Here is a 25,653-nt window from a genome sequence, read left to right on the forward strand (position 1 = left end):
CTACCTGAGTGTTTCTGTGCCTTAATTCTTGTGTGGCAGATGGTGCCTAGGCATCAGAAGTGTAGGAAGTTCAAGACAAAAGGCTTGGAATTGTCCTGACTCTTCTAACTCTTGCAGCTGTCTCTTGTCCATTCTTCCCTGTTCTGTGGATAGTTACCCGATCAGAGTCTAGCCACTGGAATATGGGGATGATGTGGGTGAAGGATGTTCAAGCCAGAAAGGCATCTGTGTGTCTGACTAGGGATTGAAATGGTGGGATCTGCGTTCCCTGCTGACTGAGCCTTTTCTCTGTGCAGATCTGAATTACTGTGGGAATCACCACCCGTGCCTGAATGGCGGAACCTGCATGAACACGGAGCCGGATGAGTATCGCTGTGCCTGCCCTGACGGCTACTCGGGAAAAAACTGTGAAATAGGTACTTTGGGATACTGCATCTCTCCTTGGAGACCTGCAGCTGACTTAGGCACTTCTACATTTCAGTGGGGATTTGCTCCATCTCTCCTTTCTGGTGCCTGAGCCTGGCTGTTCAAAAAATTACCAAAGACAACAGAAATGCTGCACTAGTTTACCTTTAGATAAGACTAAGATTGTTTCTTCTCTTTGACTTCTCTTCCTTAATCCAAATATGCAGTTGGGCTGGAGTCTCGTGAAATAGGTTACACATGTGGCCTTACCTGTTACCTTACTCCCTGCTGCCCATTTTCTTGTTTTCTGTCTTAGTGGCAAGCATGCATCTTTTCCAAGCTGGGGACTAAGAAAGGTGGAAATTATGGACATTTCAGTTTGTACTCTGATGTGAGGCTTTGGCCCAATTTTTAGTTGGCTGTGAATGTGTTGACTATCCTTTTTAATCAACTGAAACTTAATCTTTTAATGTGGGATTTTTAATATCATTGGATTAATAATGAAATGTTAACTATTATGTAAATGTGCTCAAACCCTCTTACAGAGTCACCTTGAACAGTCTGAAAAAAAGGTGTCTTCTTTGTGCCTATTGGCAAAATGGAGGAGAGTGTTTAAACCGCATTTGTGATGAAGTATGGCTTTGACTTGAGTCTTCAACAGATTTGTGTCTTGAAAAACTGGTTCCTATCTCAACCACAGTACAAAGATAGCATGTTGCTTTTCTCTATCTATATATGTGTTACACAAAGACCGAAATCTTCAGTTTTGGTCTCTGGAGACTTTTCTTGATTATTCTTGCTTTGGAGGTAAATGGGCAGTGTGCAGTTTCCGGTTCTTTCATATTTTGCTTTGTATAGTGGTTGGTATGATGTTATGATTCTTTGTCATGATGTGTTGATAAACCCTTTTTTGAAATGAGATATTCACAGCTTCTCACTATGAATTTTGCTGTTCCTTGATAGTTAAAAATTTAGGTGAAAAGAACCCCTTTTTTTTTCCACTTCACTGCTTGGCCTTAAGTTCACTAAACTAATATCAGCAGGTTTTCAGAGTTAATCAGGACGTAGATCTTTGAACTTCATAAAGCTCTATGTGGTATCAAAGATACCATCAAAACTTGAATTTTGCTTCAGCTAGTAAAACGTGGTATAAAGTTTAGGCTAAAATGGATGAAATCTTGCCATAGCTTGCCCTGGAAGCTGTGAGGGGGAGTAGCTTGTCTTTTCAGGTGAGGAGGCAGGGAAGAAGGGAGCTGTATACTTGCTGAGATCTATGGTGCTTTTTAACAGTAGGTTGGTGTGTGGGTTGGTGTGTGAGCTGCTTTAGGTACTGGTACTGAAAAACTTCCTTGGCTTCTGAGAGGGGAAGTTACCAAAAGAAGTTACAAAAAGCTTGTCCCTCCTCAGCCTGATGGTTGTTTTTGTGCAGCCTCTGCCGGTGTTACAGCCCTACATGGAGGGACAAGGCGCATCACTGCCTGTAATCACCTCTATTCCTTGCTGTTTCCAAGGAACAATGGTAGAATGAAGCTAAACAGACTTTTGATACTTTTTGAAACTACTACAGCTGTTCCAACCTCTGCATACAGCATATGTGTTTTGTCTCCCTGAATTTGAAAGGAATGCTGGAGTGCTCTGGAGGTGGAAGTGCAGGGCTGGAAGCAGAGTGTTAATGGGGAACTTTACTGGGATACTGAAATAGTGAGCTGTCAGTGCTTAGGCTTTCTTGTCATTAGGTGGGAAGGATACATCTTCAGTGATATCCTACTTCATTTTCCTTCTGGAAGTCTTAACTCTACAGGTGGGAGAGAAAGGCACCACACTTCGGTACTGGTATCTCTCCACTGATATTTCTCTTGGTTACTTTTAGCCAATGCTACTTTTCACTGCAAGTTCTCCTTAATTGGTACTGGAAGGTTATTTAGCAAGGATTTCTTTCCTTCTTTCTCCCCAGCTGAGCATGCTTGTGTATCTAATCCCTGTGCTAATGGTGGAATTTGTCACGAAATTTCATCAGGCTTCAAGTGTCACTGCCCATCAGGGTGGAGTGGACCAACATGTGCTATTGGTGGGTATGGTTTTGCTGGTGACTGACCTGTTGGGTTGGAAGGGTTGGTGCAGCTTACTTGGCAATATCTGGGGTTTGGAATTTGGTGGGAGTCTTTTACTTTTTCTGTCTTTTAACAGCTGAGCATTGGCAGAGTGAAAAGAGGAGGGTTCTGTGCAGCCCACAGTATTGACGTGATGCAGCTGAGATCAGTTATCAAAAGCATAGCTGGACCATATTTAAAGAAATGCCCTGTTGCCAAACTTTGTTTGATAATTTCTGACTCCTTAGCCACCCTGAAGCAAAATGCAGAATGGTTTCATTTTGAGAAATATAAATGTGAAGGTCAAAGGTGCTGCCCTTCTTTAATAGTAGAAAAGTAGATTTGCACACTTAAATGCTTAAGAGTCTGGTTCAGAGGACATAGAAGTGGTTGAAATGTATTGTGGGACTATAATTGATTTGCATGTTGCCTGTGATTTGGAGCATAGGTGGCTTGTTTTCAAACAGTATCTGTCCTCAAAGAAAACCCCAAAAACCAAACCAAAAAACCCTGAAAACTGCTAACCATAGGGCCAAAACTGGCTGAATTTGTCATGATCTAGAGGCATGACTTTCAATGAACATGCAAATCATAGCTAGGTAATCTGATTCTTCTTTGCTGTTTGCTGATCTTCTCTGCTCTGTCTCAAAGATGCGAGAAAAACCCAAGTAAAAATTAAGTTAGAAATGTTAGTCTGTGCCTAAGCTTGTTTGTTTGTACATTCTCCCCCTTAATCTCGAACTAACTTTGAAGCAGAACCTGTTAAGCCAAGCTTTAGGCCGTGTAACGGAAGGCCCCCCTTGCCTTTGCAGATATTGACGAGTGTGCATCGAACCCCTGTGCTCAAGGAGGGACCTGCATTGATGGTGTCAATGCATTTGAGTGCATTTGTCCACAGCAGTGGATTGGAGCAACTTGCCAGCTTGGTAAGTAATCCTAAAGGTTTGGAGACCACTGGATATTATTCCTAATCAGTGAATAACTGTGTGTTTCTGGCATGGTGTTTATTGAAGAAAATGTGGAATACGTGTGTTGTTTTTGGTATCTTAGCTCCTCTTTAGTAGATCTCAAAGCCAGAAGTTTCAAGTGGATCTGTGACTATTTAAGCCCCAACTTAAGCTTACTTATAATAGTTCTCTTAGAATGCCCCATAACTTTTCTGTTGCAAGATGCAGCATTGGTGATGGTAGCTCCTTCTCCATGGTGGCAGAACAGTGACTAAGCTTTGTGGAGGCTAGGGAGGGATTTGCCCTGACTAACAAATTGCATTTTTGAGTTTTGGTTAAGGGAGGAGTAAGATAACATGCATGTGCTACTATAGGCAAGTGTGCATTAAAATCCTGTGGTTTGTAAATGGTTTCAGTGCCCTACCAATGTTTAATATGAGCTTCTGATGCTTGGATTGCATGGACACTTTGCTTGGGGCTGTGGTAATCTGTTTCTGGGTTTGTTCTTTATTCTCTATTTTCTCTTCTTTCACAGATGCTAATGAGTGTGAGGGGAAACCCTGTGTTAATGCTTACTCTTGCAAAAATCTCATTGGTGGATATTACTGTGACTGCATTCCAGGATGGACAGGAGTAAATTGTCATATCAGTTAGTATTTCTTTAGTATGTATGTTGATAGTAGAATGCTTTATTCTTTAAAAGCAAAATTATGATGAGTGATAATATACATGCTTTAACAAGAAAAAAATATATTTTGTCAGGATTTTTCTAATTTCTAGCAATGTAAATTGAAAATACTGTTCAAAAATATATTTTGAAAGGTAAATTGTTATTAAAGCTTAGATACACACTTAACTAATAAGTCTTTTGACTCTTATGTATGTCTGAATGATATATACTGATTCACTTTAAAATACTTTAAAGTTGGAATGCTAGATATGAAATTAACTGCTATTGATATTTAATTTTTAGTACACTGTAGTGATTTTTTTATTGGATATTTTTAAAAAATAGGGATATTTTAAGACATCAAGAATCCTTCCTTTCCATTGAAACATCTAGGAAAAAAAACATTTTTGAAAATCACTTGTTCTCCATTTTTATGCTAAACTTTTTTGAAAACTACTTGGTCTCCATTTTCATGCTAAGCCTATACTTTACAGCTTAGTCTTCCAGTCTAAATTCTAATGCTTGATATATTTTATCCATAGATATAAATGACTGTCATGGACAGTGCCAGCATGGAGGGACTTGTAAGGTAACTCTTGTTCATTGTATTCCATGTTTAAAATTAATTGTTCTCTGACTGGTTATGAGTTTTATAGTTTGCACTTACAGTGCAAATTAAATGAGTTCAAGTGTTAAAAATGTAACACTGTACTTGCAGAATCTTGCACCCATTTCACAAAATAAAATTCTGTGGTGCTACTGCTGTCCGTAAATCCAGAATACAGAAGTAACTTGAGTTTTTGTGTACAAGTTTCATCAATAAACGAATCCTTCTGCTTTTGCTTCTTTTCCCTGCTCTGCAAAGGATGAAGTGAATGGTTACCACTGCTTATGCCCTCGTGGTTTCACGGGAAAAAACTGTGAGATAGAAACCGACGAGTGTGAGAGCAACCCCTGCCAGAACGGGGGCCGCTGCAAAGACCTGGTGAATGGATTCACTTGCCTGTGTTCCCAGGGATTCTCAGGAGTCTTCTGCGAGGTGAGGGCGGCACAGACATTACTGCAATGCTTGTCATGGACTGAATTCTTGAAAGAAATATATCTCTGGGTTTAAATGGGAGTAACCCAAGGCTGGAGCGTCACTGCCTATCGTAGCTGCTACCTGATACTCTGAATAAGCAAATTTGTTGTGCAGCGCTGTCATAGTAGCTGTAACGCTTGAATTTGCAGCCTGATGAACTGCAAGTTGTTGCATATGGGTGTTGGCCTTCCGAAGGGTTTTAAGGCTTCAAGTATTCCTTAAGCTTGAAATGTTTTCCTTTGCAATTTTCTGGACCTGTATCCTTTTGTTACACTGGAGTTCTTTAGGTTCTCATCCTAATAACTCTGAGGTACATAATTGAATTACCCTTCAAGTGATCCTACTGCTATTGGTAGGAGTAGAATAATTATATATCAGTTATTTATATTATATATAATAGTGATGATTAGCATAATTACTAAAGGCAGGCAGATAGGCGAGTATTGGCTCTCAGAACTGTCTGAGATCATTCCAGGAACATGGAGTTCTAGTGCTTAAGGATTCAGATCTGAAATACTGAAGTCATAGTGGTAATTCCTAAAGTATTTCATGGTAAAGAAGATACTCCTTTTTTTTTTTATGAAGGACACTGGGCTTTTCAGTGTAAAATTATTTTGTATTAAGTATTCACTTTCTGGCTTTTGCTGATAGTTGAATTCATCTCGGGTGTTATGCTTAGTATCAACTGGAGGCATTAGGGTAGAATTTTGTTGGATTTGCTCCAGAATTTTTTTTGTGGAGGATGTTGGAGTGATCTCTCTTAAACACTGAAGTAATTTTATTCTATGTTATTTGCATCATTAAAGAAGCAGTGCCCTCATTTTATTCAAAATTTAAAAGTACTGCAGATACCAACCAGTTTAATAAAACTGGTGCAGCACCTAATAGCTCATGAACTGTTTCTGCATAAGGATCATAACTTCAGCTCTCTACTCTGGGCTGATTCATACAATGCTATGTAATTAAAGTTTTAGCAAATGTGCTTGAATAATAGGGGGGAGTTGGCTGCCTGCCTTGTGTGCTGCAGGAAATATCTACCATTGATTCCAGATGCTAAAGTACCAGCTACTGAACTTGCATTGGGAAGGGGAAATTTACACTAATGGAAGGAAACAAATGGAGACATCTGATAGAGGAGATCTGAGAATCTTTCTCAGACCATAGCTATTTTTTTATAGCTTGCTTTGAATGTTCTGTGTGAGAGCACGAAACAGTTTGCTGAAAAATTTTCTGTTGCGACTGGAACTGTATGTGCTCCTCTGAATTAAATACTTAACACCATTTGCGTCTCTTCTCCTTTGGCTAGTTTTGCATTTTTCTCTTATTTAGCTACTGAACTGCTAAAAATAGGGATCAAAACCACTATTGAACTTAATTTAATGTCTGTAAAGTTGAAAGCTATCTTTCTCCCAAGAGATGTGAAGAAGGAAAAACGGACTTGAGGGGAGAAAAGCAGTCCTTAAGAAAAACAATTTGGAGGAATGATACTGTGATGTAAAAATGTCCCTTTTGAGGCTGCTTTGTGGATTTTGAGACCAATTTAGGGCATCATGAGTCAGTGATCTTGTGTGTCAGCAGAAAGCAGCAGAATTCTTTTGCTGCAGCAATGTCTGTGTTAAAGTTTGTATTATGAAGGCGAGGTTTAAATTTTGCTCTCTGGATCAGATGGTCAGAGTTCAAAATGCATCTCGTGTAACTGTGTAAATTGGCGTGGTGATGGTATTTGTTAAAATAAGGCCCTGAGCAGCTGGGTCTAGCTAGACCTACTTTGAGCAGGAGGTGGGGAGTAGCTGACCTCTAGAGGTGCCTTCCAAGCTGTGTGGTTTTATAATAAATTCTATGTGTTAATTGAGATGGGAAGAGAATTTGCTCTAGGGGATGGAATTTTGTTGAGGTTCTGTGTATTTTAAGTCTCTTGCAGACACAAAGCTGACAAGTGCACTGGTATTTAGCTTGCCTTGTAGCACTTGGTACGTGGGTGTGATGGACAGAGTAGTGACTTAAAATGATCCAGAGAAGTTGCAGTAAGATGTCTCCTAATGGCTTAAGTAATTATTTACTGAGTTACTGTAAATGTGCTTATTCAGCCTCCTCCAAAGGAGTATTTTTTTAGCAGTGTCAGAAATATTTTGTGTTAGGATAGACTAAAGCTGAAGTTTTTCTGTCTTGTAGGGTACAATGCAATATTTATGATTCATAAACCTTCTTAAAACTTGAGGTTCCTTGTACATTAGCTTCATTTGTGTCTCTGACAAAGCAGATAATGCTGCTTACTCCTGGGAAATGAAGCAGCTGCTGCTAACTGTGGTCTCTCTTACAGATGGATATTGATTTCTGTGAACCTAACCCTTGCCAGAATGGGGCTAAATGTTATGATCTAGGAGGAGATTATTACTGTGCCTGCCCTGATGACTATGATGGAAAAAATTGTTCTCATCTCAAGGACCACTGCAAGAACAATTCTTGTAAAGGTACCTGCTGTTGTCCATGAATCTTGATGATGGTATATTAAAAATCAGGAATTTGGGGGAATAGTATAATGCAGGAATGCTTTTATTCTTCTCACTTGGACTTAATAAAATAGTAAGGCAGTGAGAGGAAATGCTCCTCATTTATGAAGAGGTAGATGGTAACTTACAGCTAACAAAAAACTGTGATTAGTTTTTGTAAAACTTCTTTTAAAACTAAGATCTGATTGGTGATACGGATCATCAGTCTAAAGACTACACTTCTTTTTCAGTAATAGACAGCTGTACAATAGAAGTCTTCACTAATGCTACACAAGAAGGAATCCGTTTCATTTCATCCAATGTTTGTGGGCCTCATGGACGGTGTATTAGTCAGCCAGGAGGGAATTTCACTTGTGCCTGTGACAGAGGTTTTACTGGAACATACTGTCATGAAAGTAAGTAGGAGCTTGTAGAAGATCATTCTTTCTGCTCTAAATTTATTTTAAAGTTACTGTTATGAAGCTTTACAACATGAAATTAAACATTTAGATTTCCGTAAAGTTGCATAGGGTGCTGTTTCAGATGTATTGCTTGAAATTGTTTCTTCTGGTAGCAGCCTTTGTGGTGGTTTACACTTCCTCTGTGACAGAAAACTGGTTTTAGTCCACCTTCAGTATATGCATCTGTACCCACTACCTTTATGTACAATCTTGCAAGCCACAGATTTCTCCAACATGAGAATGACAAAGAAGGGACTAGAAGTTGTATTGCTGGTCTGGGTGTTTTTAAACCCCTGGATATTCTTGCCAGGTTAACATAATTCTCTGGTTTGACTTGCTACATGAGAGACAGTACAGCCAGAAACAGACTTGAAAACAGATGTTTGAGCTTTTCTTTTGCATGGACAAAGCCAGTAATAAGTTTGTGCTGCTTTTCCTAGAGACACAAGTGTAGATCACTCCTCTGAGTAGGTGAAAAACAGCCTTGAGCAATAATTGTTTACTTTCTGTTGCAGATATCAATGACTGTCTTGGGAAACCTTGCAAGAATGGTGGGACATGTATCGATGAAGTTGATTCCTTTAGATGTTTCTGTTCGAGTGGCTGGGAAGGAGAGCTGTGTGACACAAGTGAGTACTGCTCAGTGTTGCAGGCCCAAATGATGCAGGTCTGTAGAAACAGATGGGTGGGTATGTGCTTAATAATGAGGTAGTCTCTCTGTTCTGTAATTAAGTCTTGTTTGCAGAGGTATTTTCAGAAATAACTTCAGGTAGCTGTTCTAAAAGCCTCACCTCCTTTAATAGGAGCAGAATCTGATTCTTTGGTATAGTTCAGCATTTATCTCAGGAGGAAAAAACTTTTTCTCCTGGAGATAGGCAAAATTGTTGGCCAGGAAGTGAGCTAGGCCAGTTCATGGTTAACACACCTCAGAGGAAACTACAGTTGTTTCTTTTTCTGCTCTGAATGAAGCCCTTAACAAGACATGATGGCAAGGACTTGCTGAGACTTATTACAGGACATGCATCAATTAAGATGTGAAATACAGACTGAGCAGCTTTTGGCAGCTACTGCTGTCAAAAGAGCCTTTTGTGTGGTCTTGATGAAGTTTGTTTTGGAATACTTACGTTCCACCTATTAAAATGTTGGTCTCAAGTGAAAGGAGCTTTCTCTAAAGTCCATGATTGTGTAAGTATGTTTAATGTGTGCCCATATGTATGTATATGGTTAAGCCGCCTCTAATGGGTGTAACTCTGTGTTATAAAACAGAGCAGAAAAAGGGAGCCTTAACTGTCTCTCGTCTCCTAGGATGTCCTGGGCTGGGGCTCATTTTCAGGACATTGTGGTCCTTAGTAGAAAGCTCTTTCTGAAGTTCAGAATACAGCTGTTTGTAGAAACAAAGCTACTTTGGTGCTTTACTGAGAAGCCATACTGAATGGTCCTTCTAAGCTGTCAGAAAGTCATAATTCTTTTTGTTCTCTATTAAATCAGTGTATTTTCCTTGCTTGTATAAATATAACCTCATAATAATTAGGATTGGTGTCTTCCTAAGTAGTACAATTTTTTTTTTTTTAATAAAGAGATTTTTTGTTTTCTCATGGCTTTGGCTGGGCTAGATCACCTAATTTGACTAACTGGTTTTTTTTAGATTTCAATGACTGTTCTCCTAACCCATGTCACAACGGTGGCCGATGCATTGATTTGGTAAATGACTTCTATTGTGAGTGTAAGAATGACTGGAAAGGCAAAACTTGTCACTCACGTAAGTGGTCCTTGCTTTGATCTTTAGATTACCCAAAGATTTATTTTCTTCTCGTGGGACTGGAGTTCCTGAAATTTAAAGTAAAACAATCGCAGTGAAAAAATAAGTGCACTTTCATTACCCCTTCCAGTTTCCCAGTCACAAAATGGAACTTTTAAAAAAATGTATTCCTTCATGTAGTGAAAGAGTTTCGTGAGAGATGTCCTTAGATTCCATTCTTTGGGTTGTTTATTGTAATACAGCAAATGGGACAATGTGTTTCTGATACTGGTACATTTAAATACAAAGTCTTTTTAATTTTATGATTAAAAAGTACCTGTTTCTAACATTCAGCAAGGCCAATGGAAATTAAAACTGCTTTGTTTGTGGTGTGCAGGTGAATACCAGTGTGATGCAAACACTTGCAGTAATGGTGGGACATGCTATGATGATGGAGACACATTCCGCTGCTCATGTCCTCCAGAGTGGATAGGAAGTACTTGCAACACTGGTAAGCCTTTAAAATTGTCTCCAGATGAAGCCAGAAGAAGCAGAGAAGTGTTTAAATAATCAACTGCTTAGTAAACAGACACACTGTTCTGGCTGGCCAGTTCAAAGCTGTTCCAGTTGGGTGGTGACTGAAATTTAATTTCTTCTGCTCACCTGATATGATACTGGTTTTTGGGAAGCTGTTCTCCTCTGGCTGCTTATACGGTCTTTTCCATAGCTTCTCTCCTAATGAGTTTTAGAAAACTTGGGCTTGTGTCTTGACTTTTTTATTGGTCTTTAGAGGACCTGTGTAAAGGTTTTCCTGGGAACTTAGTCCCTTGCTTGGCTTGCAAAGTCATGAGGTTTGTGATCATGAGGTGTATGAGCAGGAATATCCAGGAAAAATGAAATTAAGAGGTTCTTCCTGGGGCATTTGCAGAGTTAATGCCTGCTGTAGTGAACTACTTGATTTTCTTTTTTTTCCCCTTTGGAGACTCTATGTAGTATCTGTGGTGAATCTTTCTGAAAATGAAACTTCCATTATGATTGGGAAGTTGAACGAAGATAATTTAGTATAGTTTTTCTACTTTATAGATACAATTGCAGCTTTTAATCAAAACCTGAGCTTTAAATGCAAGTGTTTTTATTGCAAAGAACGCCTCACAGCCTGGGTAACTCACTGCCAAAGTAATAATTTAGCAGTACTTGAAGAATGCTTACACAAATGGGGCAGAAAGGTAATTCTTTTTTAATAAAATTTCATGGTTCAGTTAAACAATTGAAATGGGACTGTGGTGAAGGTGAGTGAGAGACTGTCACATGACTGAGTTTTTGGAGGCTTTTTGACCTTTTTGTAAGTTTAAGTGTTGATTTAAATACTGTTTAGGATTGTGATACTGACATATCCAAATGATAGGTACTCTTTGTTTTCTGGGCTAACATACACTTTTTTCTGTTTTCAAAGCTAAGAACAGCAGCTGCATTCTGAACCCTTGCATGAATGGTGGAACTTGTGTTGGCAGCGGAGATTCCTTCTCGTGCATCTGTAAAGAAGGATGGGAAGGACGCACATGCACACAGAGTAAGGCTTTTTTCTCTTTTCTTCCCCTGCATCCCCCTGGGATATTGGGAGTGTCTGGCAGAGAGCTGTTAACTGAAACAAAGCAAGTTTATGAGGTTCATGTGCCAAAATATCTGAATCATTCAGAGTGGGAGGTAGGTAAAGAAGATGATGCTCGAGAAATGAATGAGGAGTTTGTCATGCTGCTTTTTGCATCCAGTGTCTGCCAAAATAAGACTCTCAGCCTTCTATAAAAATATAACTTTTGGAAATGTGTGCAGAGTAGGAAAAAATACACAGAAATAATCTTTTTAATAATGAAGAGTGTCTGGAAAGGCAGGCAGTGGTGTATAAGCCATTTTCTCTGAGGACAGCAGTTACTACTTTGACATACCAAGACAATTAATTGGATAGGTGGAGTAAAGACTGCAACTTTGATTTTTACTTTTTTCCCCCCAAGGTGTAACATTGAGAGTGGGAGAGAAACTCTAAATTTGAGTTCTGCTTTTACCCTGCCTACTGTTGATATAATGATAATTAAACTTTTTTGCGAGAGTGGAAGAAAATGTTCAGTTCAGTATATTCTTTTTTATCAAATATACTGTCTTCTGAACTATAGTGCTATATTTTAGAAAATAAATTGTGCCGCTGTTTACACTAGCCAATATTCTTTTTTCTAGACACCAATGACTGCAACCCTCATCCATGGTAAGTACATGAACTCCAGTCCTATTTCACCTATTGTGAAAATAAAAGTGAGTGCAGCAATACGGATTTACATTACAGATTAGAACTAATTTTAGTCTAAAATAATTGAAGCCAGCCTCTGTAAAATGTCTTATAACCAATTTTTTTTTTTTGCTATGCCATATCTATTCCTTGCCAGCACCAAAGACGACAAAACAATCTTGAGTTGATTCATGTATGAACAAATAAAAGTATTTTAATGTAGTCTCCATGGTGGAGCTGACCAGTAAATTGCAGTGATATGAAGTGAATCACATATGATAACACTTGAAGCATTTGTAATTGGATAGAGTGAAAAATGAGAAATCAAAACCTGTTAGTTTACAGTAAATAATTTTAAATAATAAAAAAAGCCCTTTTGAACCAATTACTATGTATAAACGTTTAAAAAAACACTGAGTTTTCAGGAGATAAAATGGGAATATTTTAAATGTGGAGGCTGACATTTATGGTTGAAGGGGAAAAAACTGATGCATGGATGAAATCTACTTTCTTTCTCAGTTGTTCCCTCTGATGCCATAATCTGTGCTTAATGTATTAAAAAAACAACCAAATTTAGAAAACCTTGGGCTTTCTTTGTATTCACTTGAAAGTGCTGTTCCACCTCCTTGAGTTCTGTGGATGTGCTTCCTCATTCATCTGTAGGATGTTGCTGTTTAACCCGTGACTTGCTAAGCAATATTGTTTATCGAGTATTATGCTTTTGCTATTGATAGAAATAAACTGTCCCCCTAAAGAGCAGCAGAAGCTTTAATTAACAGAGCCTTAATTGGCCAATGAAACAATGTAGATGGCTCGTTAACTACACTTTTTAATTTACAGTTACAACGGAGGGATCTGCGTTGATGGAGTGAACTGGTTCCGATGTGAATGCGCCCCTGGCTTTGCTGGTCCTGACTGCAGAATTAGTAAGTACCTGTATGGGTAAAGACCTGGATGGTTGTACCACTCTACACAAATGGTAAAGAACACCTGGTGACCCATTTTATATTAGCTTAGCTGAATTCCAAATAATGAAGCAGAAGCCACCTGTTAGCTGGGTACTGATACCTTGTAAATAATAGCAGGTTATGGTCTGTTACTCATTTCATTAAATGGCACTGAAATGAGTTGGCTTAAATCATGCTTAAATACTTGATCTCTGGATTTTCTTGGATAATTCTGACACTTCTGGGGTGCTGGCTTCATAGAAGCTTAAATTTTAAATGTTTCTCTGTTGATAAACATCTTGTTGGTAAAGATGACGTATATCAGAATGTGTTGCACTTAACGTAAGAAGCCAAAATGCACTGACACGTTCCAAATGGAAACAAAAGCCTCCAGTGTAGTGCTGGCACATGAATAACAGAAGTAGGATAAAGGTCTTTCAAAGTTAGAAAACAAACCTGTTACGCTGCAATTATTCTGTAGGGTAGAGGCCAAGAAGAAGGTAGGAAAACAGACCCTAAAAGTGTTGAAGTGTTGTGGAACAAGCTGATGGGGGGGGTGTTGTTTGGTTGGGTTTTTTTGGGTTGCTTTGGTTTTGTCTTTTTTAAGGAATTTTACCATTTTGACTTGAATGGATACATACCTTATTTTTACTTTCTGCTTTGGAAGATCAGGCTTTGAATCTTCTGTAGCCCCAAGGCTTCTGGGCATGGTCCTTCCACTCCATCAGTATGATGATGTGCTTTCAAGTTGAGACTTCATCCTCATTCTGGCATAGAGGAAATGAACCAGCACTTCTGGTTGGAAGGCAGCTGCAGCATTTGTGGAAGCATCAGCTTAGTGGTGTCTCGATGCAGAACTAGGCATGGCAGATCATTTTGTGTCTAGATCCAAATACCCTAAAAGGGATATTGAATTCTCCTTGCCTGCTCCTCTTCCACGTGAGGCTAGGATGTCACAAATACAAACACTGTGCGTTTGTAATGGAGCTGCAGACTTTTTTTTGACTTGTGTAGGCCGATATAGGTAGAAGGAGTAGCTCTGAAAGAAATGCCTTTTATGGCTGATACAGAAACAGTCACCTTTTTCAGCATACAGAGGCTGGAGAATCTTAAACCTGTATAACATGAGGAAAGAGTAGTTAAACCCTGTTGAAGTTTAGATCTTAGTGCACTTTTGAAGGAAGCTAAAATAGACCAAAAGTCTTTCCATGTCCATTGGATTGTTTTGCATTGCCTACAAGTTTAACAGTCTCACTACTGCCATTAATCACGTTCACTTTCAAAGTCCTGTACTTTAAAATGAGCTGATACTGTATAGCGGACAAGAACTGGAGTAGAAGCAGTTTTCTCTGGGGTTGGAAAGGGCATTCATACTCAATGTAAGGAAACCTTTATAAAGATGGTTTGGAAGAGAGAGGTTCTGGTTGAAAATGAAGCAGCTGGTGCCTTTGGCTCACAACTTGCCAAGTTGGTTTCTGTTGCATAAATCAGTATTGATCTGTTCCCCAGCATAACAGATGACACATTGCTGTCCATCTGAGTGGACCATGCTTCCCTGCCTTTTTCCGTTGGTTTCTGTGGCTAAGCCTCTGAATCTTTGAAGGATTTTTTAAAGAGGCTTTAATGCTAAGTGTCTGTGTATTAAATTAATCTACTTACTATTTCAGGGTTATTCACGTTCATCAAATGTGTTACAAACTAAGCTGTTACTCTTCTCCCTTATGGACACTTGTATTGCTGCAAGTCACTTCTTTGAGCATTGTTGAGAAGGACCATTGTTCAGCTCATGCACTGTGATAACTTCATGAAAGCACATGCTTTTGTATGAAGCCTGGATGACTGAGATTAGTGCCAGAACAGGATGTGGGACTTGTTCTGTAGCTGAATGTGGACAAGGCATTAACACTTTCAGCTGTCCAACACCTCTGCTCTGTGAGATGAGTCAGCATATGACTGCTGTTTTGATTACCAGAACTTCAATTAGGCTGCAATTATGAGAAATCTGTAACAGGTTATTGCTGAAATGGCAGACCTGTTTAATTACAAGATTAGTTCTGTAGCCACACTATCTTTTGCTTTAAAGAAAGGAGATCCTGTTAGATTACACCTCAGTAAATTATTAATTATAATGTCCTGTGTCCTTGTCACTGAATTTTACCTGTTTTCTGTCCAGATATTGATGAATGCCAGTCGTCTCCTTGTGGATATGGTGCCACCTGTATAGATGAAATAAATGGATACCGATGCACTTGTCCCCCTGGAAGAATTGGTCCTAGATGCCAAGAAGGTATTCTTATATCTGCTATCAAGCTTTACCCAAAACACAGTAGGGCACAATGTAGCCAGTATGAAGTTTATATACTGTGGTCTGATACATAAGGAACAGTAGCTAATATTTTTAATTTAAATTTGTATAATATTTATAACTTGAAGAGATGAAGTGTCTGAATGTGCTTTTTGGGTTTTTTTCTTTAGTGATTGGAATTGGAAAGCCTTGCTGGCTTAAAGGAATGACCTTTCCCCACGGCAGCCGGTGGGAACAGGAGTGCAACAGCTGCCACTGTTTGGATGGACGTATTGACTGCACCAAGGTAGGCATTTTGGCCTATTTCCTTAAATTCCCATGGCTGAAACAAACTCATTGTTCTTCCATGCAAAAGTTAGTCTTTGCCTCCTCTAAATTTCCTTTGTTTGAAAAAAAAAAAGTGGCTTACTGTAAAAGTAGTTACGGATTGTCTTTAATATTATAAGTTACTGTCCTGCTGTCTACCTGCTAGAACAGGCTCTTTAGACTGCTTGTTGTAGAAAATGAAATATGAGCTTGAATAAAGTATAAATAAATCACACTGCTGAAGCTTTGCAAACACAGTTTTAGAATTCTTAATTTTGTGAAATGTGAGTTCCAAGGTGGAGGACATGTAGGAAGAAATTTTTCGCTGTGTATTGATTGCCTTTTTGTATTGTCCTCTAGTAGCTTTATGAATTGACAGCTTTTAACCTTTGTGTATTTATTATGAACTAGATCCTGGCGGTTTTGTGACTGAGGAAATTAAGACCTAAATGCAGATTGAACATGTGCCTTAAATTTAACTTGTCCATGTGTAGTATTAGGTTTCTTCCATGTAATGAAATCCTTGCACTTTCTTGCTGACAATTGTGCTTTAAGAAATCCCTAAGTTCCTAAAGCTATACAGTGCTATGTAGGATCTGTACATGTGGAAATGTAGAATATCCTAAATTGGGAGGGACACACAAGGATCACCCAAGTCCTGTTCCTGGAATGGAGCTCTGTTTGGAAATTTGCTGCACCCCAGTAATTTGTGGGTATAAGCAAACTGTTACCTTTTGAGAGCATGGTTGGAGTGGTTGTGCTTATCACCAGTGCCTGTCAGCTCTTAAGATACTCAGCTTTCTCTGGAAGGGGTCTCAGCATGAATATTGAAGAAATGCATCTTTGTGGTGATATTTCTTTTTCTATATTGTAGAAGCCTAGGGGACTAGATTTGAATAAATACTTACATTTCTGTATAACTCAGTTAAGTGGGACAAATCCATAAACTTCTAAGGAGATATGCCCAGTCAGTGGTTTCTCAGATTATCTTTGCACAGATTTTTATTCTTGTGTCTGTACTAAATGTCTTCATTTTGTGGAAGAGCAGATCCATCTGCTACTAGAACTAGAGCAGTATCAAAAGACAGGCATTTCTCTACGTGAATTGCTTATTTGGATTTGATGCATGAGAGCAACTACCTGTAACAGTGCTTTGTTCTTCTTAATTCCTAGGTGTGGTGTGGAAAAAAGCCTTGTCTGTTACACAAATACTGGGATAATTCCAATAACCAGTGTCCCATGGGTCAAGAATGCCAGGAGAAGTATATGAAATGCTTTCAGCCACCGTGCACAGACTGGGGAGAATGCAGTGCCTCTGAACCTCTGCCTGTCAATATCAAGTGTCTGCCTAATTCTGGGTACTTGGACAATGACTGTGCTAGAATTACTTTAATTTTTAATGGAGACAAAGTCCCCCAGGTGAGAATGGAATTCTTAATGAAGTGTGGCAATATATGTAGAGTTCTATTCTATGTCACAGCATGCAAGATTAAGGTTTCTACTATGACTCCTTGCTATGTATGAACTTGCAAATTTTATTACTCGACTCCTTGTCACTTTTAATTGTGCTTTGTCTAAAGGGTGAGGCAAAATTCAGGTTTGTACTGAATATTTTATCTTCTTGAGTCTTGAAGAACTATTTACATTTCAAGACTGTGCTAATATAATCATGCAACCTCAGTTTTTTGCACTTCATTCCAAAACCCTGTTCTTCACGTTTCTGCCCTTTCTTGCTCGCCTCTCTGCTGCCTGCATCAGTTCTTAGCAGCTGCAAGAGCTCTGAAGATCCTTATTTTTACATGCTGGTTTTTTTTATTACTTGAATTAAAATGACAGTCTCCCTTGCTTCTAACAGGGCACTACAACAGAAAATATTTGTTCTGAAATCCGGTATTTACCAGCTACTAGGACTGTTTCTAGGGACAGAACTCTGATAATATTGTGTGACCCATCTTATTCCACAGAGAATGCAGTGGAAGTTGCTATTGTAAGTATGAGACATGTGTATATATGTATACAAATGTGTTTTCTTACTAGTTTTTCTGGGAAAGAAGTTGTTCAAGCTTGTTTCACTTGAATGCAGGTGGAGCAATCTGTGGCTTGGTCTTGTCTCCAGAGCAATTTTGTGATCTCACAATTTCCTACACTGCCAGAGATCTGAAACTGCAGGTTTTGTTAATGACAGATGGCTACTACAAGCTCATGATAAATTACTCTAAAGACTAGTTCAGCCCAAATTAGTGAACAGGTGCCTACTTGTTCTGTCAGAGATCTTGGGCTCTTGACCTTCTCAGTAAGGAGATATGGTTACAGGTGGCTGCATTGTTCTTGTGAAGAGGTTTCTGCTGTGCATTTAGTGCATGGCTGCTTCAGGCATGTTCTTTAAACACAAGGTTCTAAGTGAGAAGGGGAAGAAGGTGCAAGTTGAGTAGATGAAAAGTAACTGTTGCCCTGATGAGCTGAAGACTTGCTTTAGATGCATTTACAGCTCAATCACTCCATACCTGTGTATAGCTTAGTTTTCATGAACGAGTTAATTTTCATGGTAAATGTTTATCCAGGCAGAAGCTGGACTTGTCTGTCTCTGCAAGTACTGTAAAGAAAATGCTGAGCCACCATGCAGGGAGCAAAGTGTATGGTATTAATAGAGCAGACTGTTATTAGTTGAAGCTTCTATCTAGATAATCCACATGTCTTGAACTGCTCCAAACTATGACTAAGTTTAGCTCATCAGTTTAAGTAACATGGAAGTCACTGCCTTTCCCTTGAGGTATGCTAAATTAACAAGTAGGTGTGCTACCCACCAAGTCTGACACTGCATCTGCAGTTTGAGTAGAGCCAGCCATGCTGTTGCTGTGGTAAGCTTTTAGAGAACTGTTTGTAGCTACTGTCAGGCAAATTCAACTGAGTGAACTCAATTAAGATGTTGCTGGATTTAAAAAGTACATTTCTATGGTTAGGTAACTGCAGTAACTTATTGCTTTCCCCCTTCACTCCCTGTAGTCCTTTGTCCCACACCGAGATGAACAAGATAACAGCCTCATTCAGAATGCTGCTAATACAATAGTAAATGCCATCACCAAGCGACAGAACAGCACGGTTATGTTGGCAGTAACTGAAGTCAAAGTCGAGACCATCGTTGTTGGGAATTCATCATCAGGTAAGATTCCAATGCATACCTCCTCTATGGGGTGTTTTCTGTTCCCCTGCTATCAGACTTCTTATCTTTCTTTACACGTTGGAGAAAGTGATCCACTAGGTTGTGCCTTTAGTTGCTGTTACCAACTAAAGAGAAAGCGGCTTTGAGATCAAGATTCTGTGCTTGTGTGCTAGTCTGAACTTAACCTCATCCCTAACGTGATGTGCCCAGATACTCTTGCCACAGTTTTGGCTCTGACTTCCAGCCTGGCTCTCCAGCCCAATCACACCTTTCATAAGATCAGGAACTGTTCTTGTGTGCAGTTCCAATCCTGTCCAATTCTCTTACATTAACCTTAAACCAACCTCAGCCCCTGATGCTACCGCACTGAGGCTGTGAGGAAATGAAAATATGGGGAGAGGGAAGGTGTGGTGCGATACCCATCTCTTCTGAAGTGCTTGTGTGCTACTTATTTACCTTAACAAGAGTTAAAGATGTCTAGTTTCTTCCAATACTGGGCCATGATGTAAAACTTTGCTCTTTTTCAACATGTGTTTCTCACTAGTGCACAGCTGGCTTAAAACGTAGCATTCATTCCTCTTCAAGAGGATCTAGTGTGTTTGGAGACCTTTATCTCTGAATGCTGGCTCTCCCAAGAGCTGTGCCAAAATGATTGGAGGTTTTGCATGCCCGTGTTCCTGCCTGGGGGAGGCAGAAGGCACGCCTGTGGAAGACCGCTGGTAGGCTCAAGTTCAACTAAGCCCCAGAGTGAAAATCTTACAATGGTAGGAGGCTCTCCCAACTTTTTCCTAGACCTCCCCAGCATAATCTTCTGGAAGATCTTCCATCCATAGTCCAAACAATTAGGTGATTGCCTGGTTCTACTTCCCTTGCATTTTCCTTCTAGGAAGTGCCTTTCATCTGTTAAAGTCTTGGCAAATGTGCTGTTTCCTCAGCTCTCCTGAAGGAGTGTGCCTGCTTTGTGTTTGCCTTAAACAGCAGTTGTGTAGAAGATAAGGAATCTAGCTGGGATTTTGACATAGCTCAGCCTCTGGCTTTTCTGATTGCATATTAAATTCTAGCGCTAAAGGGCTGCAGATTACTTTGCCTCCCACCTCAGTAAGATTTTTTTTAAAGAGTCTCTCAAAATATTAGATTAATTTAGGTTCTCTTGCAAATTGGTTTTCAGACTCCTCATTTTAATATGCATGCTCAGTATTGACCATTGGCCCTTAGTTCTTTAAGTAGAATTGTTACTAAGCAAACTGTAACTTGTTCTTTGATTTTATTTATTTGCTGCTCCTTAATTGGTTAAGGTGGGTGTAAACCTATCAGAAAATGTGGTGAGAATCTAATATCTGTGGGATGATCAAGTGTCTAGGTGGAGATGATCATTTAGATGCTTCATTGACTTTCCTCTAGCTTTAAGAAAAAGTAGTCTGGATTTGGAATCAGTATGCCAAAAATTCTGTATAAAGAACCTGTTACTAAGTAAACTTGGATCCATGGTTGTATGATGAAGTAATAGATGTGATAGCAGTGAGAATGCAAACTTTGTGTTCTAATCTTGGAGAAGCTGTTACGAAGAGCTCCTTTTTCTTTGAAGTATTTCTCCCATTCATGATTTAATGTTAGGTTGCTTCTGAAAAATCAGGAGATAATAGCAGTTACTCATGTGAGTGCAGTCTTTACCATAAATGTTAAAATAAAATTTTGAGATCCATTGAGGGCCAACCATGTTGGCAATTTACTTGCCCTCCTTTACCAAAAGGAAATGTTTGAGAATGTGTCACATTCCACGTAAGAATGTGCTCAGGAGGCACTTGAATGACCGTGGTGTTGAAACGTTGGTTGTTTTTGTATAGTCATTTCCAGGTTATTCTGTCAGCAGATGTTGTAAAACTGCTGAGGGAATTTGTGTTTGGATCAGGCATTAGAGTGGTGGGTTGACAGCATTTGTCTTCACAGGTGTTGAACAATCCCGTTGCTCTCTGTAAAAGCAACTCACCTCTTGTTGCCCCTTACCATGAGTGAGTTTTTGCTTATCAAGAATAAAAAAAAGTTGTTATTCTCTCCTAGCTGTACAGCTCTTGAGGAAGGGGGGCATAAGAAATCTAAATATACATACATTTTTCAGGAATATTTTCCTGGAGAAATAATCTGTGTCTATGTGGCTGGGAGAACACTATAGTGAGGTTTGGATTGGGAAAGTGGAGAAAAGCAATTGCCTCAACAACTTCTGTTTGTTCATTGGGCAGTGAAGGTTCCTCTCTCTAGGGCCAATATTCTGGTATTTCATCCTGAGGTAGAGCAGAAACTTGCTGAAGAATGCATGACCAATTTGGTTATATAGCCCTGAATGTGTTTTTGGAGGTCATAGATACATAAGTCTGTAGACACTGATGGTAAAAGACTGTTCTTCTGCTGATAAATGCAGAATAAATTTGAGGTGCAGGTACCAGTACTTCTAGAGCAACTTAAAAGCACAATACTCCATTGCCCTGCCTCCTGCCAGGATAAGGTTTTTCTCTTAAGAAAAACCTTGTCCTAGCAGGACTACTCAGGTCTTCTGGTTTTCTGGGCCACCTTTGCATAGATGCTTGAGAAAGATGCCACTTTACACAACCAGTTTGTCTGTTGGAGGGGACAAAAAATCTCAAATGGAGCTTTCCTCCCTCATCATTAATCACGTAAAACTAAACTAGTAAAGAGCGCTTTCAGATGGACCTGGTGCATTTAGGCAGTTGTTATTGTGCTGTAAGGACATCCTACTTCCTTTCCCCTAAAAATGGTGCAGGTGATCAACTGTAGTTAAGTATGGATACTTCTCTTGCAAATGTCCAGTGCTATATATCTTGTTCTGTTAACACGAGACTTTATTTCTTTCTGTTTGCCCTCTAGATTATTTGGTTCCAATTCTTTGTGCAGTATTTAGCATTGTGTGGCTGACTTGTATAATCATCTGCGTGTGGTGGACTCGGAAGAGAAGAAAAGAGAGAGAGAGAAGCCGTCCTCCCAGAGAAGAGGGTGCCAATAACCAGTGGGCACCTTTAAATCCCATAAGAAATCCTATAGACAGATCTTACAGTAACAAAGACATTCGTTATGAATGCAAAAACTTCATATCTCCTCAAAAGAGAACTTGTGATGCGGTAGAGGAGTATGTAGAGTATGAGGAAGAGGAGGATGAAGAGGAGGAAAGAGATGAGGAAATGGACAAATTCCTATCTCACAAACTCGCAAAGCCTTTGCCGACAAAGGTGTCCGACACGTCAGAGAGCAGTCCAGTAAAGAAATCTCATCAAATAGGCAAAATGGACAACAGATCTGTAAAAAATGTGAATGCATCAAACTTTGAAGGCAGTAGAGACTAACCTGTATTTGGGATGTAGGCAGACCATGCCTGCGCTTGCTGGGGAGGGGAAAAATTGACATCTCCACTTTGCATCAAGGACTAAAAATATCTGGAGTCAAATGTTCATAGTTTCTTTATTTTGCGTAAAAAAATAAATAAAAATAATAAATAAAATTTATTTTGTTTCTTTAGCCTTGTATAAATTATTCAATGACTGTCAGATGAAAAAAAAAAATGAGTAATCTTTGATAGTTGCTATTTTTGTAAAGTTTACTTATAATACACTCGCTATGTGGCAGAGGAGAGGTTGTATTTTCAATATGTGTAAAGTTTATTACAAAAGACTGTACACTGTTTACAGAATGTATTTCTTTTTATTACTTGCTCTAATTTAATGGTGGCTTTAAAACCTCCTGGTTGAGGAAATTGTGTGAACTTTAAACTGCTTTCTTGACTTTGAATCTCTATTAATGGCAGCTCACTGCACTTGTTACGTTAGTAGCTTCTGTAAGATTTTTTCCAAATTTGCCTTACACACTTTGTAATAGGAACAAAAAAAATATAGAGATCTTTCAACTGTGGTTTAAAAGTGGCCTTTTTATTTCTGTTTAATTACTTTAGAATTGCAGTATTGAAGCATGTGACAAGTGCCTTGAGATTAAACTTTTTCTATAGCAACTGTCAAAGACTGCCATATCAATATAGTAAAATTGTGAGAACTCTAGGTTCCCCAACTGACACAGTTTATTTTCTAATAGTGAAAGTGCTTTTTTTGTAAATATGTACATATTAAATGAATCACTCTGTATATTTGATTTAATAAGTTAAATATTTTGGGTTTTTTTTTTTTTTTTACATGTCATTCCTTTTAATTTATGTTGCAGAAAAGGAGGTTCTATGGCAGTTTATAAGACTTTTTTGGGTATTATGTCTGGATTAGAAAATGTTAATACAATCAATGTTAGAAATCTGTTGGTCATTTGTATTTACATAGGAACATAACCACTTATGTGTAAATAGATCCAGAAATGTTTGTTTATCCCCATGTTCAGCCCATCTCAAGAACACTAACGGGTGCATCTACTGTACAGTACCAACATAGAGAGGCATTGTTTTTTTCTTTTGTGAATATGTTAATTACATGTGGTATTACTTTTTTTGCGTTTAAATACAGGCCTAATGAAGGGAACAATATTTTCCTCAGTCTTGTTTCTGTTGTGCTTTATTCATCTTTCGCTCTAAAGGAAAAAGGCTGGCAAGCTCAGAGAGGATGGGAGTACCTCAGTAGAAATGGTTAAATATTATGGAAGGCTTATGCTTTTTTTTTTTTTTTTTAAGGCTTTTATTATTGCTGTTAACTGGGCAGACTATAAGTTTATTTTAATTACTGAAGAAGCATAACACTACATACACCTAGTAACCCTACCACTGAGAGGAACAGATGTCTGAGAGTGTAAACTCTGGCCCACGGACAATGTAAACATGAATGTTTTGAAACCAGTTATTTTATACAGGAATGCAGGATTTGCTTTGCAGGATCATCTGTTTTAGTACATTTTTTTGACATGTTCTTTAAAAAAAAGAAACCTTTCAGAAAAGAAACTATTTATTAAAGCATTTTATAATGATGTTTGTTGTAACTTTTTTACTTGTGCTAAATATTCAAAACTTATTTTGATAACCTGGTTAGAAGTTAGTTTAGAAAAGGGTACTATCCTTCTCATGTTCCCCAGTATAATCCTGAGTATTTAAACCAAAACCACTTTTTTTCTGCTACTCTTGTAACTTTTTGTACTGTAATGCTGCTGTCTTCCATAATCTAATAAAATGATTCCCTCATTGTGTGTAAGATACTTCAGATTGTTGTTTGCTTTCTAAGCGCTTGGAGCTTGGATGATATGACCAGGCTGAACAGAGGAGGAGTGAAAGCCCAGGTTTAATTCTGGTACTTCCCGTAACCCGAGCATGCAGCACCGACGCTTCCTGAGCCACCCTGTCCCGTGCTGCAGAGGAGGTGCTGTCCACGTGTGCCTTAGAGCCACCTCCAGCTCCCAAACTGGGAAAGCACTGGGGCTGTGTTTAGCTGCCAGGAGTTGGGCTGGATGATCCCTGTGGGTCCCACAGAGCTCGGGATGTTCTGTGCTTTCCATGTGCCTGTTTTGCAGTGCTGCTCCTCCTGGCTGCTCAGTGAAGCCTTGTCTGAGCAAAGTTTGGCTTTCTGGGGTGAGAAGAGGGCTGGCTGAGCATGCAAGGGCCTGAGGAGGTGTCCTTTCCCTGTTGAGCTGGATTTTCAAGTAATACCTTTCTCTACTCTGCAGCCATTCAGAGCTTTTACGTGTCATGCTCCCATCTCAGCTGAGGTCTGTTTCTGTAACGGTTCCTTTATAGATATTTTACACAGTAAAAGATGCATTCCTGTAAAAGTTGGATATTTCCTAGTAGCTATCAGCATCTGAAGCGGAATTCCATATTCTAGCAGAGCTTTTATTCTGGTCATCATACAGCTACTCTTCATTGCTTTTCTTGGAATATTTGCTTGTCTTTGTCGTGAAGGAAACAACTCTTAGCTGAGTCAGTTCTCAAAATCTAATTCTGTTATCTTTCTCAAAAGGAGAGACAATAGGTTTGTATATGTTTGGAGTAAGGTCACTGCTGTTCAGTGGTGTAGTCGTGAGCTGGCTCACTGCTCCCAAAGGTGCTAATTCTGCTTCTTCCTAAGACTGAAGCAGCACATAAAGTAAAGGGGGCACACCAGCGGTCATCACCCACTGTTCCAAACAAAGGGACTGATCCTGTGTCCAGAAGTTGTTCCCCTGTGGATTCACAAGTCTGTCACAGGCAAATGTTCAATTTTGTAGTGCTCTTTCCCTGCCAAAACTAAGAATTATTTGATGCCTCCTTCATGTGATGAGGGAGTAATGTACACCGAGATACGTCAAAAAAGATGAATAAGGTTAGAAGGATAAACAAAAAGTAAACTTTCTGACTTGCACATATTAACCTTGCTTGATTTTACACAGATCTTATTTCTATGCTGCTCTTAAATTACTTGTGTGTCTCCACATGCCTCATCTCACCTTGTTCAGTAGTTTTGTTTCCTCTTGATTTATTTTTACAGGAGATGTTGAACTCCTGCATCTTGACTTCTTGCTGATGCACATGTGCTAAGCATTATGGTGCTGCCAGAATCCTCTCTGTTACAAGAACTACATAATGAGGCAAACTAATAAATAGACTCTTGTGGTTTTTCTAAGCAATGAGTAGTTCTGGGGTAATTTTTCTTCCCTAATGCTCTTTCCAAGACCTGATGTTAACCTGAAACACCTGCTGAGCTCAATTGTTTTTTTGGCCATTTTCTGTTGTCTGGTTTGTTCTCCAGCAGGCCAGGTAATTACTGCTCTTCAGATCAAACTGTGCCTGGATGGAAAGTTAATGTATCCAG

General features: G+C 39.1%; 1 protein-coding gene across 1 annotated transcript in view; it reads left to right on the top strand.

The window, feature by feature from the left end:
- JAG2 (jagged canonical Notch ligand 2) overlaps positions 1-24,064 on the top strand; it is a 68,874-nt gene extending 44,810 nt beyond the window's left edge. Inside the window, exons 7-26 of the mRNA XM_040067815.1 lie at positions 297-416; positions 2,360-2,473; positions 3,308-3,421; positions 3,978-4,091; positions 4,655-4,701; positions 4,978-5,151; positions 7,514-7,664; positions 7,934-8,098; positions 8,659-8,772; positions 9,789-9,902; positions 10,279-10,392; positions 11,335-11,451; positions 12,111-12,138; positions 13,000-13,085; positions 15,280-15,393; positions 15,582-15,697; positions 16,891-17,136; positions 17,573-17,704; positions 18,721-18,877; positions 21,758-24,064. Coding sequence (XP_039923749.1) covers positions 297-416; positions 2,360-2,473; positions 3,308-3,421; positions 3,978-4,091; positions 4,655-4,701; positions 4,978-5,151; positions 7,514-7,664; positions 7,934-8,098; positions 8,659-8,772; positions 9,789-9,902; positions 10,279-10,392; positions 11,335-11,451; positions 12,111-12,138; positions 13,000-13,085; positions 15,280-15,393; positions 15,582-15,697; positions 16,891-17,136; positions 17,573-17,704; positions 18,721-18,877; positions 21,758-22,230 — 2,810 coding nt within the window. The 3' untranslated portion in view covers positions 22,231-24,064. The remainder of the gene's footprint in view (positions 1-296; positions 417-2,359; positions 2,474-3,307; positions 3,422-3,977; positions 4,092-4,654; positions 4,702-4,977; positions 5,152-7,513; positions 7,665-7,933; positions 8,099-8,658; positions 8,773-9,788; positions 9,903-10,278; positions 10,393-11,334; positions 11,452-12,110; positions 12,139-12,999; positions 13,086-15,279; positions 15,394-15,581; positions 15,698-16,890; positions 17,137-17,572; positions 17,705-18,720; positions 18,878-21,757) is intronic.
- The last annotated feature ends 1,589 nt before the right edge of the window (positions 24,065-25,653 follow it).

Source organism: Hirundo rustica, chromosome 6 (assembly GCF_015227805.2).
Source record: "Hirundo rustica isolate bHirRus1 chromosome 6, bHirRus1.pri.v3, whole genome shotgun sequence".
In the NCBI taxonomy this organism is placed as follows: domain Eukaryota; kingdom Metazoa; phylum Chordata; class Aves; order Passeriformes; family Hirundinidae; genus Hirundo; species Hirundo rustica.